The sequence below is a fragment of the Physella acuta genome, unplaced genomic scaffold (genome assembly GCF_028476545.2).
Source record: "Physella acuta isolate Inbredline_101_S28 unplaced genomic scaffold, ASM2847654v3 ptg000463l, whole genome shotgun sequence".
NCBI classification, from domain to species: Eukaryota; Metazoa; Mollusca; class Gastropoda; family Physidae; genus Physella; species Physella acuta.
In genome coordinates this window covers 1,003,637-1,024,658 of record NW_026731982.1, presented here as the reverse complement: position 1 = coordinate 1,024,658, position 21,022 = coordinate 1,003,637, and the positions used below count along the sequence as shown (strand labels likewise).

Here is a 21,022-nt window from a genome sequence, read left to right as displayed (position 1 = left end):
ACTTGTGGCAATGCTCTTGAGTGTGATTCATTCAGCACACTTTAGTTCGTTTAGGTGGTAGTGTAGACAAACTTGCGCGCAGGCAACTATTATGAAAGAAATATGGCGCCTGCTTTGTTCACATATTACAAAAAACGCAAGTATTCTTTTTAGGTGGACTTCAAATGTTTATACCTGATTTGTTTAAACAAAAACAAGTTTTATCAAAAACGAATATACAATTAAAAGCGGCATTACAACCTCCATTGTGATATACGAATATAAAAGAAAGTTTGATACGTATTTATATCCACCGAATTATTTACTGCGTGGGTTGACACAAAAAATAATTTTCAACATGTTTCACTCACTTTAAATATATTCAACCCTCATTGTTTTCACAGGGCACAGCGCAAAAAATTTCAAAGGCGAGTTGCAAATTAAATTCAAATTTGCCGTCCTGGCGTTCATATTATTCTTTCATTAGTAAATAACATCTGTAATGTTTAGGTATATATAAACCACTAAGACATTTTAGTATGTTTTTAAAAAGTCAAAAGGCTTGGTAAGTTTGTTTTTTTTAATTTTAATTAAGAAGAAATCAATCTCTCAATTTCTAAATCTCTAAATCTCTAAATCTCTAAATCTCTCAGTCTCTCAATCTCTCATTTTCTTACTCTCTCACTCTCTCAATCTATCAATCTATCAATCTATCAATCTATCAATCTATCAATCTATCAATCTATCAATCTACCAATCTACCAATCTACCAATCTACCAATCTACCAATCTACCAATCTACCAATCTATAACACCATGTATTTTACAAATGTACCTAAAGAAGTATGAACGTATACACAATGCCAGCTGTATATTCCACAAAACAGACACGTGTTTACTGAATTTATAATCCATAACGGTTGATTTTACATCTAATTTTTTCAGAAAATAAAAATGGGCCTAATACTAGCAATTTGGGCGTTAATTGTGTGTAGTTTGTTTTCATCATTAACTGCCATAACTGGTAAGTTTTAAGTAGGTATTTACACATTTAATGAGTTGCAATTATAACATTCGTTAATACACACACTCAATAACATTGACATGTGTTACATGAAATATTACACTCCACTTCTCTCTGTTTTGTAAATACCGCCTCCGTTTTTTTTTCATTAGCCTGGCTAAAGAGCAAGAAACTAGGCCGCTTATGAAATCAAAACAATTTAGCGACCACAGATTTAATTCTAAGAAAGCAAAATAATTTTATTTTCTTACTAGGCATACTGCCTAGCTTCGCTTAGGTTTTCAAAAACATTAGATAATTTGAATACTAAATATTTATTGATGGATGAGGTGTGGAGTGCTTACATTTAAACAGTAATGCTAATTTTAGAGAAGATGTTGTTGTATGTTGTTTACGATTTGTTTTCAGAGAAAATAACTGAAAGTACGCAATGTATGACTAAAATGGAATTAGAACTACAGAGGTTCCATGAACAGTATATCTCATAATTTATATTACGTTGACTTTTAAAATTAATTTTTTTATTTAATTATGATACTTAGCTGAATCAACAACTTACATTTTTACTAAACCAAATGCTATACTTTGTCATTTTCTGTTTAAAATAGTATACAATTATTTGAAAAAAAGTTATTTAAAAAGGTTACCTGCCTTGAAAATGTCCCTTGTTTACTTTTTTAAAACAAACAGTTGCTATGCTTATATTAGAAAATACAATATATGAACATATTTAACGACTACAATGGCTTTTCCCGACGGGAATAACGTTTTTTTTGTAAACCTCCAGGGTCGGTCTACGACCTCAAATAATATTAAGGGAATCGTTCGTCAATTTATTTATATATATCTCAAATAAGGAGAATGTCACTCGCGGTCATCTTTTAGTCCTGGTCGAGGGCTTTGAGTCTGACTAACAGTTTTTCCATACGGCCTAGTCATCAATAAAAGTGTATGCAAAACATTAGCATCATGTACAGAGGTTAAATAACCTAAAAATTGTGTTGAAATTACCCTGTTTTTTCCCGTAAAATACAAAGATTATATAGGGAAATACGACTGGTCAGTTTTGACCCATTTAACGAAATTTCCCGGACATGGCGAGTTTTTTGTGACACCCCAAGGCGTTCTCCTACCACCTCACAAAATATCAAGGGGGGTCGTCGGAGGAAATTTTTTTTTCGTAATAGAGCTCATATAAAGAGAATTTCACTCGCGGTCACTTTTTAGCCCTCGTCGAGGGTTTTGAGTGTAACCGACAGTTTTCCCTAAAGGTCAAGCCATTGACCTAGGAGCATGCAAAAAATTAGCCAGATATACTGAGCTTAAGTACCCTAAAGTCTGCGTTGATATGACCCTCTGTTTTTCCCATAAAATACAAAGATTATATAGGGAAATACAACTGGTCAGTTTTGACCGCTTTACGAAGTTTTCCCAGATATGCCGAGTTTTTTATGACACCCCTAGGTGTTCTTCTACCACCTCACAAAATATCAAGGGGGGTCGTCGGATGAATTTTTTTTTCGTAATAGAGCTCATATAAAGAGAATTTCACTCGCGGTCACTTTTTAGCCCTCGTCGAGGGCTTTGAGTGTAACCGACAGTTTTCCCTAAAGGTCAAGCCATTGATCTAGGAGCATGCAAAAAATTAGCCAGATATACTGAGCTTAAGTACCCTAAAGTCTGCGTTGATATGACCCTCTGTTTTTCCCATAAAATACAAAGATTATATAGGGAAATACAACTGGTCAGTTTTGACCGCTTTACGAAGTTTTCCCAGATATGCCGAGTTTTTTATGACACCCCTAGGTGTTCTTCTACCACCTCACAAAATATCAAGGGGGGTCGTCGGAGGAAATTTTTTTTCGTAATAGAGCTCATATAAAGAGAATTTCACTCGCGGTCACTTTTTAGCCCTCGTCGAGGGTTTTGAGTGTAACCGACAATTTTCCCTAAAGGTCAAGCCATTGATCTAGGAGCATGCAAAAAATTAGCCAGATATACTGAGCTTAAGTACCCTAAAGTCTGCGTTGAAATGACCCTCTGTTTTTCCCATAAAATACAAAGATTATATAGGGAAATACAACTGGTCAGTTTTGACCGCTTTACGAAGTTTTCCCAGTTATGCCGAGTTTTTTGTGACACCCCTAGGTGTTCTTCTACCACCTCACAAAATATCAAGGGGGGTCGTCGGAGGAAATTTTTTTTCGTAATAGAGCTCATATAAAGAGAATTTCACTCGCGGTCACTTTTTAGCCCTCGTCGAGGGCTTTGAGTGTAACCGACAGTTTTCCCTAAAGGTCAAGCCATTGATCTAGGAGCATGCAAACAATTAGCCAGATATACTGAGCTTAAGTACCCTAAAGTCTGCGTTGAAATGACCCTCTGTTTTTCCCATAAAATACAAAGATTATATAGGGAAATACAACTGGTCAGTTTTGACCGCTTTACGAAGTTTTCCCAGATATGCCGAGTTTTTTGTGACACCCCTAGGTGTTCTTCTACCACCTCACAAAATATCAAGGGGGGTCGTCGGAGGAAATTTTTTTTCGTAATAGAGCTCATATAAAGAGAATTTCACTCGCGGTCACTTTTTAGCCCTCGTCGAGGGCTTTGAGTGTAACCGACAGTTTTCCCTAAAGGTCAAGCCATTGACCTAGGAGCATGCAAAAAATTAGCCAGATATACTGAGCTTAAGTACCCTAAAGTCTGCGTTGAAATGACCCTCTGTTTTTCCCATAAAATACAAAGATTATATAGGGAAATACGACTGGTCAGTTTTGACCGCTTTACGAAGTTTTCCCAGATATGCCGAGTTTTTTTATGACACCCCTAGGTGTTCTTCTACCACCTCACAAAATATCAAGGGGGGTCGTCGGATGAATTTTTTTTTCGTAATAGAGCTCATATAAAGAGAATTTCACTCGCGGTCACTTTTTAGCCCTCGTCGAGGGCTTTGAGTGTAACCGACAGTTTTCCCTAAAGGTCAAGCCATTGATCTAGGAGCATGCAAAAAATTAGCCAGATATACTGAGCTTAAGTACCCTAAAGTCTGCGTTGAAATGACCCTCTGTTTTTCCCATAAAATACAAAGATTATATAGGGAAATACAACTGGTCAGTTTTGACCGCTTTACGAAGTTTTCCCAGATATGCCGAGTTTTTTGTGACACCCCTGGGTGTTCTTCTACCACCTCACAAAATATCAAGGGGGGTCGTCGGAGGAAATTTCTTTTCGTAATAGAGCTCATATAAAGAGAATTTCACTCGCGGTCACTTTTTAGCCCTCGTCGAGGGCTTTGAGTGTAACCGACAGTTTTCCCTAAAGGTCAAGCCATTGATCTAGGAGCATGCAAAAAATTAGCCAGATATACTGAGCTTAAGTACCCTAAAGTCTGCGTTGAAATGACCCTCTGTTTTTCCCATAAAATACAAAGATTATATAGGGAAATACAACTGGTCAGTTTTGACCGCTTTACGAAGTTTTCCCAGATATGCCGAGTTTTTTATGACACCCCAAGGGGTTCTCCTACCACCTCACAAAATTTCAAGGGGGCTCGTCGGAGGAAATTTTTTTTCGTAATATAGCCCATATAAGGCGCCGGTCAGTCGAGGTCAGTTTTGACCCCTTCTCCGTAGACTTTTCGGCCAACCGTCACCGGCCTTCGTGTTCTATCGCCCGAAGGCACCATCGTGCCAAATTTGACGCGCCTGCGGCGCCGGGAAGTGCCCTATCGGGCACTTGACCACTTTGCTTTATATATATAGATTTACAGTGCATAAAAAATCGGATTATTGAAAATATTTTTTTTTTATATTTCTTTTATTTGAAAATTTAACATACGATTTTAGACATTTAAAAACAGCATGTTAATTTGTTAGCTTCATATGTTTAAAATACTAATGAGGTTTGTATTAATCTTTTTAGAAGACGAGCTTGATGGTGTACTAAAGCAATTTGAAGCAGATTTATTAGATGGCTTTGAAATCCTTAATGTGAATTACTATGAAGAAGGTAGAGGCAACTTTGGAAATTCTCTCAACTTTCCGCAATTGTCTGGTTTCAAGAGGGTTGTAATTCGAATCACATTTAAGAAGCCTTTTCCCATCCCACCTGTTGTCCTCTTTACTGTATATGGTATTGATGCACAAATGAATGCAAAGATCAGCAAAGTTGCTTACGCAAGAGATATAACAGAAACAGGCTTTGAAGCTGTGTGTGAAACATGGTCTGGTCAAATAAATGCTATTTGGTATCACTGGATTGCGATTAGTCGTTAGACTAAAAAAACAACTCTTAATCAGAAAATATTTGCAGAGGGTTAAGTCTAAAATCAGATATTAGTATATAACTATGTTTGTATGAACGGTTTTAAACTGACCATTGATAAATAAAAGTTTACAATTGACATAAGGTCTACTTTTGACATTTTTTTTTTACTACAAATGATATAACAAAGTAATCTCAATAAATGGAATATATATATATATATATATATATATGTATGTGTGTGTATATAATTATATATATATATATATATATATATATATATATATATATATATATATATATATATATATATATATATATATATATATATATATATATATATATATATATATATATTTATATAAATATATATATATATAAGGTTTGACGAGGCCATTTAAATAAAAATTTACTTAGAATTGTGGTGACTGTGAATCGAGTGAGTGTGTAGAGATTACTCTTAACATGAAAACCAACCATTACAAATTGAGAGAAATAAAAATAAAATGCTAATGTCGCTACAAGTGTAAAAATTTAACTATTTTTTATTTAATTACTATACCACCCGTTAACTGTGGTTTTCGTCGGGTGCTAGTGTAGTAGTGTTGACTCTTTCCTCTAAACGCAATCAGAAACAAGCGCATACAGCAAAAGGCGCACACAGAAAAAAGCACAAACGGAAAAATGTGCACAGAAAAAAGCGCGAACAGAAAAAAAGCGCAAACAGAAAAATGCTCAGAAAAACACGCAACAAAAATGCGCAAAAAGAAATTTTAGTACAAAGACCTATATGGACTAGATGAAACATTTATACATCACTGATACGGCTGTTGTGAGAGTGTCGTGTTTGATCACGTGATCTGCCAACATTTCAAGCATACCACTACCATGTGCATTCACATCACCACCAAAAAGGCGATAATCGCTTTACACAATGCCTATTATTTTCTTGGTCAATATTTATTCAACTACTATTCTCGTATAAATAAACATAAAACTATTCTTTGATATCGACATTACACGAAGTATCTCTCACATTCTCCCTAGTCCGAACTACCTAGCTTGCATACCATAACAACCCGTTCCTATGGTAAAACTTCACTCTCTTTCATCCGCTTCATCAAACATGCATTCGTCATATCTATCGCACCAACATTCGTTCGCAACAAAATACCCTGATAAAACACAAATAATAACAATGATGTATTTAATATTATTTCATCATGACTCACATACCTACCAATTAACCATCCTACCTACTTATCTACCTACCTAGTTACCTAGCTACCTACCAACGCACTTACCCACCTACCTACCTACCTACCTAATTACCTCAAATATATATATATATATATATATATATATATATATATATATATATATATATATATATATCTATATCTATATCTATATCTATATCTATATATATATATATATATATATATGTATATATATATATATGTATGTATATATATATATATATGGGTAGGTGGGTAAGCAGTGGCGTAGCGACCGTAAAGCTAGAGTAAGCAAGGCATGGGGGCTCTAGGCACATAGGGGCTCTTTTCCTTCTTAAAAAAATTAAAACTTTTAGATTGGGATTTTAATATTTGTTTCATATAAATAAGTTTAAAGGGAAAATGGAAATCCACTTTCTTTTCCACTTTAGAACTAATAACAATTTCCAAAAGTGCCCCCAGTCGTTTCTTACTGTACAGGCAGTGGCATTCAATTTGTGTGGCTGTGGGGGGGGGGGGGGGGGAGGGGGACGGACGTCGGTGTCGGACAGGGCCGATCCGTTGTAATAACACCTGCACCTCCCTCCTAACTGTCTGCCCTCCCCGAAATTTCATCCTACTAAAATTCCACATTTGAGGCATTTAAAAAAAAAAACCATGGACTGTGTTTTCACCACAAGCTAAGTCCAACATTTGTCAATGATTTTCTCATTTTTCCCTTAATGGCAGTTCATTTGTTGATATAATTAATCTTTAATCAATATGGCGCTATTAACACTAACCGCTTTTGGTTTTCGCCAAATCGCCAGAAATTTTGGGAAGTCGATGAGAATACTCCAGGCAGAGTTTTTTTTCCAAACATTTTTTGAAAAGTTGCCTAAAGAAACTCTGACTTTTGGGAAGGTTTCTTCCATTAAACGTTTTTTTTTATTTCGGAGGGCGGTGCCCCGGCCGTAAGGTGTTGCGATATGCCACGCAGAGTTTCCCAGCGGCTATCTTTGTACCTGGAGTCCGTTTGATTGGGGGGCCTGCACAGCGCGTAAGTGTTACTACTTCATTCAGTTGTTAAACAGCACAGGCGCATCAGCCGACGCCCCGGCGGTCGTGTAAAGCGATGTGCCCCGGGCACTACTACGTATATATTTGTTTTAATGAGCGCCATACGCTAGGGATACGGATAAGCAGTAGTCACTATTGGACGCCCCGATTTACCTAGCGACTACCTGAGTGCAAATTATCCGATTATTACACGTTCTGCAGAGTCAGGAGTACTATTCGATTCAACTGTCGAACTGTATCAGAGGCGGATTTTGACGAGTATTGTACATTAGGGCCACTGTGGGCCTCTTCATTCGATGATTTAAACCGCATCTGAGCGGTAATGTGGACCAACCTACGCCCCAGCAACAAAGATACGAAAAAATAGCAGAGGCCTTGTTTACATTTCAGCTATCTCAGTTTTAGAAAACAAAGTCACGCGACAAAAACACAAAATTGGTAACGCGTTGATAAAACCTTTACACATTGTTTCGTTACACTGGTATGTGGGACAACAGCGCGGGAATGAAATAAATTGCATATTTGCCCAATGGGTCAGCAACTTGGTCATCCAAAGTATAGTACATACAGAAGCAGCTAAATAGGATCTCAGAAAACTTATTAGACATTTTCCAAGATTAAAACCATGAAAAAACAACAGATCTAAATAAATCATGAGCATTTTTTAAAATTGTGAGTTTGGTTAGTGGCGTCACAATGTAAGGTGTCACCCAGTGCGTTTACTAAAGGTGTCACCTCATAACCCCTTAGAATTTGCATAGTTTATTGAAAGTAAAATTTACATTGTTTTATCATTGTGTTACACCTAAATGTTGTCATTAGATGCGGACCTCTACCCCCACCTTGTGACGCTACTGTTTGGTCACATTAAAAAAAAAAATTACCTTTAAGCCTGTAACGTTATTACTTTCTCGTATTTACGTAGTAGCCTATAGAGAAAGTATTGTAATTGTGCAAAAAAAAAAAATCGAGATTTTTACAAATCTCGACGTTTTACACCTCACTGATACGGAAAAACATAATTTTGCAATCTTGTCCGTATGTCTGTGTGTCTGTGTGTGTGTGTGTGTGTGTAAACACGATAACTTGAGTACCGTTACAGCTAGGTTGATGAAATTTCATATATAAGTATTTTATCAAAATCGTAGATCCGTATCAACTTTTGAGCGATTTCCAATAACCGGAAGTGGTACTTTTTCTACTTTGAATTTTTTCAAAAGCCTATAACTTGAGTACTATTTCAGATAGATAAATGAAATTTCACCTGTAAGTAAAAGATCTAATTCTCTACCTGCTGTTAAATTTTGAGTAATTTCCGTTGACGGAAAGTACTAATTTACGCTATTTCCGATTTCTCAAAAACGCATCTAAATTTATAAAGTACTAATAATATTGCGCACCATTATGAACATCTTTATTCGGCGTTCGCTTGGTGCGCAATACTTTTTTTCTATGAGATTCTATTCTATTTTAAAAAGTTTAAGTATTTAAAATGGATTAAAAATCATAAGCAGATCTATATCCCGAGTTCCCATCCCCTGTTGTTTTATATAAGAATATTCGAGAAAGTTTAGGGGAGATCACTCCCTGTTTATTTTTTACAAAACTAAGAGGTTGTAGGTCTACATAATAATATAGTACAGTACGTATAAAATATATTAATCGAAACCTTCCAACGTGAATAGCTGTTGATTTCTTTGTTAAACTCCTTTTTAGCCTAACGGCTGACGAAGGGGCCCAGTTACAATTTTTGCATAGGGGCCCAAAAATCCTAGCTACGCCACTGCGGGTAAATGGGTGGGTTGGTGGGTAGGTAGGTTGTTAGGTGGGTATGTGGGTAGATGTGGGGGTGGGTAGTTAGGTAGGTGGTTGGGTGTTAATGTAGATAATATAGATTATGCACATTTTCATTTTGCTAGCTTAGTAACAGTGTTATAAAACTCGAACTTTTAAACTGGTTTGGCGTAAATTTAGTTCATTGGTCCAATCGAGTCCTACATTACATAGTTAATCAGTTAAACAATATAGATGCCATTGGAGTAGGTCTAAGTCTTAATCTCTCTTTGTTTCTTTATAAAAAGGTTATGGAATGTTTTTAATGTCTTTACTGAAATGTTTACCGGACAAAGGCAAAATCATGTCAACATCCATAGCTCTTCTGTTATTTAGGCTACATGCTGCCCATTATGCTGTTCAGTACGGGAACAGGGCATTACCCCCCCCCACCCCGTCAATTACCCCCGGACATTCCCCCCCCCCCCCTCCGTCATTACCACCGGAGTAATTACCATTTTGTCAATTACCCCACGCCCAGTACGACATTACCCCTCGATCATAGCTTAAGGTTCAGCTAAGTTTAGAGCTAGGATTTGAGTTTGGGCTAGGGCTAGGTGTAGGGTTAGATTTATTGTTAGGGCTAGGGCTAGGTGTAGGGTTATATTTATTGTTAGGGCTAGGGCTAGGGCTAGGGCTAGGGCTAGTGCTAGGGCTAGGGCTAGAGCTAGGGCTAGGGCTAGGGCTAGGGCTAGGGCTAGGGCTAGGGCTAGGGCTAGGGCTAGGGCTAGGGCTAGGCCTAGGGCTATGGCTAGGGCTAGGGCTAGGGCTAGGGCTAGGGCTAGGGCTAGGGCTAGGGCTAGGGCTAGGGCTAGGGCTAGGGCTAGGGCTAGGGCTAGGGCTAGGGCTAGGGCTAGGGCTAGGGCTAGGGCTAGGGCTAGGGCTAGGGCTAGGGCTAGGGCTAGGGCTAGGGCTAGGGCTAGGGCTAGGGCTAGGGCTAGGGCTAGGGCTAGGGCTAGGGCTAGGGCTAGGGCTAGGGCTAGGGCTAGGGCTAGGGCTAGGGCTAGGGCTAGGGCTAGGGCTAGGGCTAGGGCTAGGGCTAGGGCTAGGGCTAGGGCTAGGGCTAGTTTTTCTGATAGTGCTTTTTACTCTTTACGCTTTTTTGTGTTTGCGCTTATTCTGTTTGCGCATTTTTCTGAATGAGCTTTTTCGTGTTTATGCTTTTTTTCTGTGTGCGCTTTTCTTTTGTTTGCGTTTTTTTTCTGTGTGCGCTTTTTTCTGTTTGCGCATTTACTGTTTGCGCTTTTCTGTTTGCTTTTTTTTCTGTGCGCTCTTTTTCTGTTTGCGCTTTTTTCTGTTTGCGCTTTTGTCTGTTTGCGCTTTTTTCTGTAGGGCTTCTTTCTTGGAACCATAAAATATCAATAAATATTAGTCCTTAATTAGCTTTGAGGATCATCTAATTAAATAAACCGGGAGTGATCTCCCCTAAACTTTCTTAAATATTCTTATATTAAACAACAGGGGATGTGAACTCTATTTTAAATACTTAAACTTTTTAAAATAGAATAAAATATCATAGAAAAAGAATTGCGCACCAAGTAAACGCCAAATAAAGATGTGCATAATAGTGCGCAATATTATTCATCATCGTCATTCCTTTGTGGCCCCTGGGGAGCAAAGGGCTGCAACCACACATCTCCATCGAACTCGGTTTTAGGCTGCCCCCTTTATCTGTGCCCATGTGTGCACAGCTGCTTTAGCCTCTTCTTCAACCGTTCTTCTCCATGTCTTCCTTGGCCGGCCCACCCTCCTATCACCCAGACTAAGGGAGGGAAACAAAAACATTCACACAAAAAAAAACTATTCGACATACACATGTCAAAATTTTACAGCAGTAGTAACGTTTCTACTGCTATAATACAGTATATAAATTGTATGGTATATGTATAGCAACAAGTTTTCAAAAAATTATTTTGTTAACATTTTATTTCATTATGAATTTGTTTGTAAACAATTTTCCGAAACCATAAGTAAAGTACTTAAAATTTAGTATAAACGTTTGTTGCGTTAATGGCTACGTCCGGATCTAAAATCATAGCATTCTATTGAGGGATAAAGTTTTTATAAAATTTCCAAAGTTCAATTTTTTGGTCTGACTTTGAAAAATTCTAAAATTTTTAAAATTTGTCACAATGAATATCTCCTAGTTCCAGACATAGGCTACCCTGTTATGCATCTCCTAGAGTATTTTCAGCAGGAAGGGCTTAAATCTTGGAAAACCGCAGCCAAAAATTACTTAGTAACATTTTTTTGGTAAAATTATTTTTAAAATATGTTTGCATCATACGTTAACTTTCTTTTATGTGTTGTTTTATAGCTCCTTGATATTTACTATTATGGTAAAAAATGTATGTGTGTATGTATAATAGTTTTTTTTTGGCAATTTTTTTCGTCAATTTTCAAATGTCTTGGTGATACTGCCCCCTTAAAGCATGCCTTGCGATGTTTTCTTTTTCCTTTCTTAATGTGTGTCCGATCCATCCCCATTTTCGGGCCTTGACATCCGTCTCTATTGGCTGTTGCTTTAAAGTTCGCCACAGGTCTTTGTTTGATATTATGTCTGGCCATCTTATTTTAAGTATGTGTGGTAAGCTTTTGTTTACGAATGCCTGTAGCTTATCAGTATTTGTCTTCGTGACCCTCCAAGTCTCCGAGCCATAGAGCAGCACTGCCTTGACATTTGAGTTGAAAATCCCAATTTTGCTCCGGAGTGACAGGACATAGACAATATTTGTAATCCATTTTTAATTACTTAAACTTTTTTATAATAGAATGGAATCTCATAAAAAAAAAGAATTGCACACCAAGTGAACGCCTAATAAAATGTGCATAATAGTGCGAAATATTATTAGTACTTTATAAATTTACATGCGTTTTTTGAGAAATCGGAAATAGCGTAAATTAGTACTTCCGATCAAAGGGAAATAACTCAAAATTTGACAGAAGGTAGAGGATAAGATCTTTTACTTACATGTGAAATTTCATTTAGGCTTTTGAAAAATTTTAAAATAGAATAAGTACCACTTTTGTTTATCGGAAATAGCTCAAAAGTTTATACGGATCTACAATTTTGATAAAATACTTATATATGAAATTTCATCAACCTAGCTGTAACGGTACGCAAGTTATTGTGTTTACACACACACACAGAGACAGACACACATACACAAACACACACAGACATACGGACAAGATTTCAAAATTATGTTTTTCCGTATCATTGAGGTGAAAACGTCGAGATTTGTAAAAATCTCAATTTTGTTTGCACGATTCAAGACTTTCTCTATACTTCGCATATACGAGAAAGTAAAAATACAAGGGATTTATCTATCTAGGTTTTAGATATAGAACTATGGAAAGACTCGCCTAAATCCAAGTAAGTCGTAGAATCTAGATTTCCATCGATATAGATAAATGATGATTTTCTATAATAAACTATTTCAGACCATCATTTTTTAAAATATAAACCTTTTTTTGTTTAGCTATGGAATTGGCTAATATAGTATAGGATAAAATTCAATTTGAAATAATACTAGGGCCTATTTGCGTAAATTAAGTTTCTTACGCAGACTCAAAGTATAAATATAGCAGTAAAAAAATCATAAAAACACGTTTTAATAACAAGCTTTTATGTAATAATGCACTAAAAGTATAGAATAAATTATAGACTACTATTTAAATATCTATAAAGAAAAGCGTGGGTCACTTTAGTATCTATTGGATACCTTTACTAATGTTAAGGAAGACACCCACGCTTTTCTTTATAGATATTTAAATACTAGTCTATGATTTATTTTCTACTTTTTAGTGCAATATTACATAAAAGCGTGTTATTAAAACGTTTTTTTAATGAATTTTTTTCAGTACTTTACATGTTTTATTTACAATAGAGTTACATGACTAAAAGCCATTGCGCGCCTACTGAACGTAATAGCGCAGCTATTGAACGTGATGACGCGTGTGGTGTGGTTGGATAGACATGCCTACTAATTCGGTCCAAATTTTAATTAATTCATAAAAAATTAATGAGGTATCCAATTAAGTAAAATTTAATTTCATATTGCATTGTCTTCGTGTCTTGACCCACGTGCCAACTGTCGTATCGGTTAAGTAGAAGTGTCCTAATTTTCACTCCGGCGTTTCGATCTATACAGACTGATGACTGACAACAGAGGAAGCAAGTTAAATAAAAGCTTGTAAAAATTATTTGATATGCAGAGCCTAAATCGCTAAGATGTTAGTGCGAATGACAAAAGTTCAAGATACCATGTCAATAATAAAAAAAAATTCAACATTTTTTATATGAACGATTAACTCGCTTATCGGATACAGGGCACGCGAGGTCGAGTTGACCTGTTTTTGTGTCCTTAGCATATGAAGAGATAGTGTGGTCAGAGCCTTGCGCCCGCCGAATTCTTTTTTTAAACGATAAAAACATGTTGTCTGAGACTTGGCGGGACACTGTACAGGTGAAGTAGAGTTTGGGTAGAAGTTCACATGTGAAGAGAGCATATACATGGGTAGTGTGTGGTCAGACCTATGCTCAGCCGAAATCGGAGTTTTAAAAGACAAAAAACATGTCTGAGTTGGAGGGGGGGGGGGGGGGGGGAGACACTAGACAGGTGAAGTAGAGTTGACCTGTGTTTGTGACCTCAGCATATGCAAGGATAGTTTGGTCAGATCCAAGTTGAGCCGAATTCGGTGTTTTTAAAAGACAAAACCGTTTGATGTGTGACTTGTTTTTGAATGTTGGGTCTGTTTTTTTTGCGACCATAATTGACAGACGTGATGTCATTTATGGATGGTCCCAGAAACCCGCAAGTTCTTGTATGCTTTGGTATTGCTATTTTTTTAAAGAATAAATTAAGTTTACAAAGTATTTGTTCTATTCATTCAATGTTTTGACAATCCGATCAAAATAAATGTAAATTTTTATATTCCTAACATTTTTGTAGAGAAATATAAAAAAGTAAAATTTATTTTGGGATAAATTAAATAGTGGAAACAATATTATTTTCGAAAAAAAAATATAAATTGTTTATATTTTTTTCTGTTTATGTAATTAGTTACAGTATTTATTTTTGCAAGGACAAATGAATGACGCTATACGGTTACCACGCAGGCAAATGCAGCTGTTGGCCCCCACATACAATCAAATCCTTGTTATGTAAAAAGTTTTGTACAAACCCAAAATGACATGCATCAGTAAACCATCTATAGTGATAAAGCGATAGAGGTCTACCGTTTAGAATGGATCATTTAAAATGCTTTGATGTGTCAGGAACGATGCTGGTTTACCGTTTAGAATTGTTCATTTCAAAAGCTTTGATGCGAAACTTTTTGAAACAGCTGTACATAATGTTATAAAAATTACTATCTATATTTATTTATCAAATTGTTCTTATGTACGTTTTGTTTTCACAAACGTCTAGCTACAATGGTGCTCGCAACAATACACAAAGCTGCAATATCTCTCTCCCACTCGATTTTCGTTCTCTCTCTCTCTCTTTCTTCTCTCTTTAGCTCACCTGTACTCTTTTTATATACATCTTTCTAACAAGTACAAAAAAAAAATATTTACTAAAAAATCTTAAGTTTAAATTACGAATAATAACATAGTAGTTATTATTCTATTTTATATGATTGTTACATTATTTTTTTTCGAAAGTAGCATTCTTTAAACAAATATGAATGTGTATATATTTTTGAAATAGTCTTACTGTTGTTAAGGTGTGAAATGTCTGGTCTCAAATCTATTATTTTTACATTTTACAAATGTTAATGAACGCAGTTTTAATTGCTTTTTAACAGTGGCGGAACTAGAAAAAAGGGCCACCCCGCGAAAAGTTTTATTAGCCCCACTCATATATATATATATATATATATATATATATATATATATATATATATATATATATATATATATATATATATGTATATATATATATATATATATATATATATATATATATATATATATATATATATATACAAACACAAAATACGAACATAGGATACTCATTGTTGGCCTGTTCGGGTTTTGAAAAAAAATGTTTTTTTTTTCAATTAAAACAAATTACAACATCATTTTATGTGTGTAGTGTGTCTAGGGTTCGGCAACCTGCGGCTCACGAGCCGCATGCGGTTTTTTGATGTCGAGATGCGGCTCTTCAGCTCCATATACATATATTAATAATTGTTCTATTTTAATTTTAAAAAATCATAAAATTATTGTTCTGCAACACTCGGTAATGAACGATAAAATAATAAACATAAACAATAAACACTCGCTATTCTATTAGAATATTCAGTTACGCCATATTTAAATGTGTTTCCTATTAACTTGTCTATCCAAAATTGCAACATTCAACTTCATGGTGGAGACCACAAAGAAACTAAACGAGCTAAATATAAAACTGCATCGAAAGGAAAACCCAGCCTATGCATTGCTTGAAGAAGATGATTGTTTCGAAAAAAAATAACTTCATTTTGTTGAAGACCCGGAGAGCGGTAAATTACTTTATTTCCAAAAATATTTTTAAAATATCATGATAAAACCAACGCTACGATTAACATGAATCACTTCAGCATTGCCATAAACAAAATGAAGGATTTGTTTACTGAGAGATTAGAACTATTCAAAAGAAATGCAAGTACTCTGACGTTCCTAGTCACAATAGATTCTTTCAACACAAAAAGAAATGACTTTAACTTTCAGCTAATTGGAACTGATGCTGGTTCGCTTCTAATTAAATTGCTAGATTTGAAAACAAACAATTGTGGAGCGTTAAGTTCACAGATCTCAAAAGCAAGTTAGATGATTTGGAGGGTTAGTAAAAACATGCACGTTTCACTGTCCAACTGAACAACTAAAAAAAATTCCGCGAGTTGAGGCCCTACTATGTGACGCATGGAAAAGTCTTGCAAGATGCTACAGTGAGGTGAAGAAGTTGGCATTTGGAGTGCTGAGGATCTTCGGCTCAACATATTCATGCGAGCAAGCGTTTTCTTGCATGTATATAAAACAAAGAAGAGAAGCCACCTAACAAAAACAAATCTAGAGGCGTGCTTGAAATTAAAACCAATTTATTAGCCAGATTCAAAGAAACTTTTAAAAAGCATTCAAGGCGAAACTGTTGTAAATAGTATTCAATAATTAAAGTCATATACTTCGATTACTAATTTTATTATTATAGCAGAGCTAGATAAAATACTTTAATACTTTTTCTTCGAAACATGTGTATGATTTTTTTAATAAATATTATTTCTTATTTAAAGACACACTCATATATATATATATATATATATATATATATATATATATATATATATATATATATATATATATATATATGTATATATATATGTATATATATATATATATATATATATATATATATATATATATATATATATATATATATGTATATATATGTATATATATATATATATATATATATGTATATATGTATATATATATATATATATATATATTTATATATATATATATATATATATATATATATATATATATATATATATATATATATAATCCTATTCAAATATAATGATATTGAAATAGAAATGTTAGTGGCTCCTTAAAAAACTGGGATATTTGCTAATTTGTAACATTTGTCTCTTTTTTTTTGTTGACCCCTGTATTAGTCTGTTTCATTTTTTATCTCTGTGTAAAGTCCTCTTTATCTCTAGTTGGTCAAATGAATATAAATCATGAAAGCTTTGTATAAGTAATGGTGTCTCGTGTTATTTTTATTATTATGTTTTTTTTTAGTATTTGTAATATTAATTTTAAATATATTTCCTTTTTATACAATGTCATTCTTTAGTAAATACTTTTATAAAATGATAGTCAAGAGAAATAATTGATTTTTAATTTGCTTTGTACAAATCTATTACAAGGAGCTTATGAGCGCCCCTATTTGCCTATTTAAAAAAAAGGGGAAATAAGTCACGGAAGTGTTTTTATCGTTTGCTTATCTTTGATAAGTTTGATTGTAGGAGAAAGAAGACTCGGCTTTCACAGTTGTTTAAAAATAGGGGAAGAAGAATATACAAGAGCGTGGGTTGGTGTCTATAAAATAAAGATAATCCAGCCGCAGCTACGGTAGTCTTTTTTTTTACAAAACAACTATCAAGTCCAAATCCAAGAAAAATATGTTTTTACTATAAAAAAAATATTATTGTCGGCTGTAGGTCCCTAAATGGCATGCACCCCCCCCCCCCCCCCCTCTCCGCATTGCGGGGTCTGGCTTCACTGTAGTTCCGCCCCTGCTTTCTAATTTCAACTTTAACCATCTGACACTCACTGCCTACTAACAAAGATTTTAAAATGTTAATTCCTTTTTAATGAATCATCTGTTCCCTACATAACCTAGCGAGTTTTAGCTCAAATAAACGACTCGAAAATTTACTACTGGTGAGTAAGTACCTAATGGAAAACAGGCGAGAATTACATTTTTGTTGTGCAATTTTATTATGTAGATATATATATATATATATATATATATATATATATATATATATATATAATACATATATATATAAGGCTTGCGGCATAGGTATGAAAACAAATGCTTGCGCTATACCCTATATAAAATCAGTATACTAACTACCTAATGTTATATTTTACTTATTTAAAAAAAAACATATTTCTTTATTTTATTAAACATTTTTATGTAACCAATATTATAAATCACAGAACACATTATAAACATATAAAATCTACTTCATTTACCTACAAACAACAGATTCTGAAATTTGATAACACTGTACAATTAAATATTTTGTACTTTCATTAATATAAATGAAAAATTACTATTCACTCACCTATCTTGCAATATAGTTTTTAAATTGACCTTTTAAAACATTTAAAATACTAAGTATTGATTTTAGACCTTTTCAATTTTGTACTCCTTTTATTTTTATTTAGTTCCATTGTTTTTATTAAATCTTTTGCACCACCGCATATTGTTATCAATTTAAAAGTACAAGGGATAAATTGTTAATGTAATAATGTTTTCTCTGGCAGCGTGTACTGCCTACGTTTATAACGAATCTCATTTGTTATTAAAACAAAAATGGCAATTCAAGACTATTTGTTTTTTGAAGCAGTTTCGTATTATTTTGATAGACAGTGATTTAAAACAAATGATGATTTGTACTTGGCCTTTTGTTCCACTGTCAAGTAATTTAGTTTTTTTTTTATTTTTACTTTTAACTTTTAGACAATTGTCCGTTTCCAGTTTAAAATAGATCCTCAAGCAAGAGACCCTTTTGAGATGTTTTTTTTTAATACAGAGTGTTCAAATACATAATGGAACTGTTTGTAACTAGCTTCACAATAGCCGCATTTGTAGTATGCGATGTTCATGTAGTTTCGCATCTTGTCCGGCCAGTTGGTTGCTTTTGAAGTTGGTTACGCAAACAAAATAAGTTACTTCTGATTCGTTTTCTAATTGTGTGTGTTTTCTACGTTCCTTGACGTTAATGAAAGTGGGAGTAGGCAGTATCCCCAAAAAGCTGCCTTTGAAGTGACTGTATTTGCTTTGTTTACCTGTCTTCTATTGTATCCATGTTTATCTGTGGTTTTATAGCTTTAGATTCAGTCAGTTTTTAAAGATTTGGAACTTGTTGCCTCTCTTGCTTCTGAAAAATTCGTTGGTTGTTGCTTTGACAAGAGGTGTTGCTGACTCAGTTTTCAATTTAATTTTTTCTGATTGTTGCATGCTGTGATTTATCAGTGTTTTTATTTTTACCTTTTCTAATTGATGATCCTGTTGCTGTTGTGGGTTAATTCTGTTGGTGTGTTCTTGTTGTAACTTGTTGTAGAGGGAACTCGAGTGTTATTGATGTCTTTAATATCTACTGCGCTAGCTTGCAATGGTTCGTTCGATGCTGAGTGGAAGAGAAGAGCTGACACTCTTGTTTTATCCAGGCGATTGCGATTAAGATATGTAGTGGTGTTTTGCTTTTGTACTTTATTTTTAAGTAATGTAGGGGTGGTTGAAGTTTCGTCGTTATAGATAGGCGTCAAAATCTTTGACGCGTAGTACTAGGTGTCAGTTCTGAATACTCTTTTGGTTGCTGATGGGGTGTCTTATTATATGGCCTAATACATTTGGCTGGCCTATGGATGAGATGAGTCTATTCGCAACACCCAATATAATAATTCGGTTATTTTGTCTATCCGTAACTCGCAATTATTTAAAACAGCTTGTAGGTTAGATCTATAACGTTTCCATGAAAAAAACACGAAAATATCTGTCAGTTACAAGTACATGAAATGTAACTCGGGCGTTCGATCTATGATGACAGACAGACGTATGACAGACCGGACGAGGAACCAAATAAAATAAAAGACTGTAAAAACGATACGTGAATTTAAAGGTACATAGAGGCGACTACTTACAATTTATGTTACGATTCTTTAGACAGTAAGGCATCTACTAGAGCAGAAAAAAACATATTTAATTCAAATAAACCGAGAATGATCTCACTTAAACTTTCTCGAATTTTCTAATATAACACTTCGGCGAGTGCAATTAGAGGTTAAAAACGATATTTTAAATACATTTTTATTTTATTAAACTTAAAAAAAAATAGAATCTCGTAGAAAAAAGAATTTCAAGTGAACGCCAAACAATCTGTGTATAATACTGCAGAATATTAATAGTACTTTAGAAATTCACATGCGTTTTTTTTTTTTGCGGAATCGGAAATAGCGTAAATTACTACTTTCGATCAACGTAAATTACTCAAAATTTGGAAGAAAACAGAAAATTAGATATTTTACTTACGTGTGAAATTTCGTTCATCTTATAGTCTTTTGATAATTTGCAAGTTGAGTTTGATATAACTCAAATTCGATATAATACGTTTATATGAAATTTCATTAACTTAGATGTAACAGTATTCAAATTATCATGTTTACAGACACACATACACACACAGACATAATAACAGAATGGCGAAGTCCAGTTTTTCCGACTCGATTATACATAAAACGCCAAAATTTTGATACACCCGGATTTATAAATTTTGCCCGATTAAAAAAGTCCTCTATACTCCGGATGTGATGATGGACTAAGACCGGTTTCAGAGATTTACAAAATCTGGGTGGACGTCCACATTGATGAGGTGGGGAGTGAGGGGTCTAAAATTCCAAATTTGTGGGGACGTCATAAACGGACTCCCCTTATGTTTATTGTACATACACTGTGTTTACTTTTGTTACTAAAAAGTAATTTTAAATTATGTTAGATTGTATTGCCATATGATTTCGTTGTTACAGTGTGCATGCAATCACTATTTATTTATATTTAAACTTTCCAGACATGTATTGGCTGGTAATTTTGTTCCTGGCACTGGCTAGCCCACTCGCAAAAGCTAAGCTGTGTGATAATTTACCACCTGGGTTGGCGAAAATGACCAGGGGTGTAGACATCTCAAAACTTGACCTTCTGCCAATCGACGTCGTTGGCGATGACGGTGTCATGAGTCCTGTTTTTTCTCTTACCTGCGATCAAGGCAAGAAATGGAGAAGTGTTAAAGGCACCGTGTATGATCTCCCTGATCATGTAATGTTTTTAATGTCACGTAAACA

At 34.6% G+C, this 21,022-nt stretch overlaps 1 protein-coding gene across 1 annotated transcript; it reads left to right on the top strand.

Moving 5' to 3' along the window:
• Positions 1–506: 506 nt before the first annotated feature.
• LOC131943597 (uncharacterized) lies at positions 507–5,331 on the top strand. Its single transcript, XM_059303804.1, has 3 exons — positions 507–544; positions 925–1,003; positions 4,928–5,331. The coding sequence occupies exons 2-3, from the start codon at positions 934–936 to the stop codon at positions 5,278–5,280; spliced, it is 423 nt and encodes a 140-aa protein (XP_059159787.1). The 5' UTR covers positions 507–544; positions 925–933; the 3' UTR covers positions 5,281–5,331.
• Positions 5,332–21,022: the final 15,691 nt, after the last annotated feature.

Coding starts and splice junctions, on each gene's coding strand:
- LOC131943597 (XM_059303804.1), top strand. CDS start 934: ATGGGCCTAATACTAGCAATTTGGGCGTTAATTGTGTGTAGTTTGTTT. Junction 1,004..4,927: donor ATCATTAACTGCCATAACTG/GTAAGTTTTAAG, acceptor TAATCTTTTTAG/AAGACGAGCTTGATGGTGTA.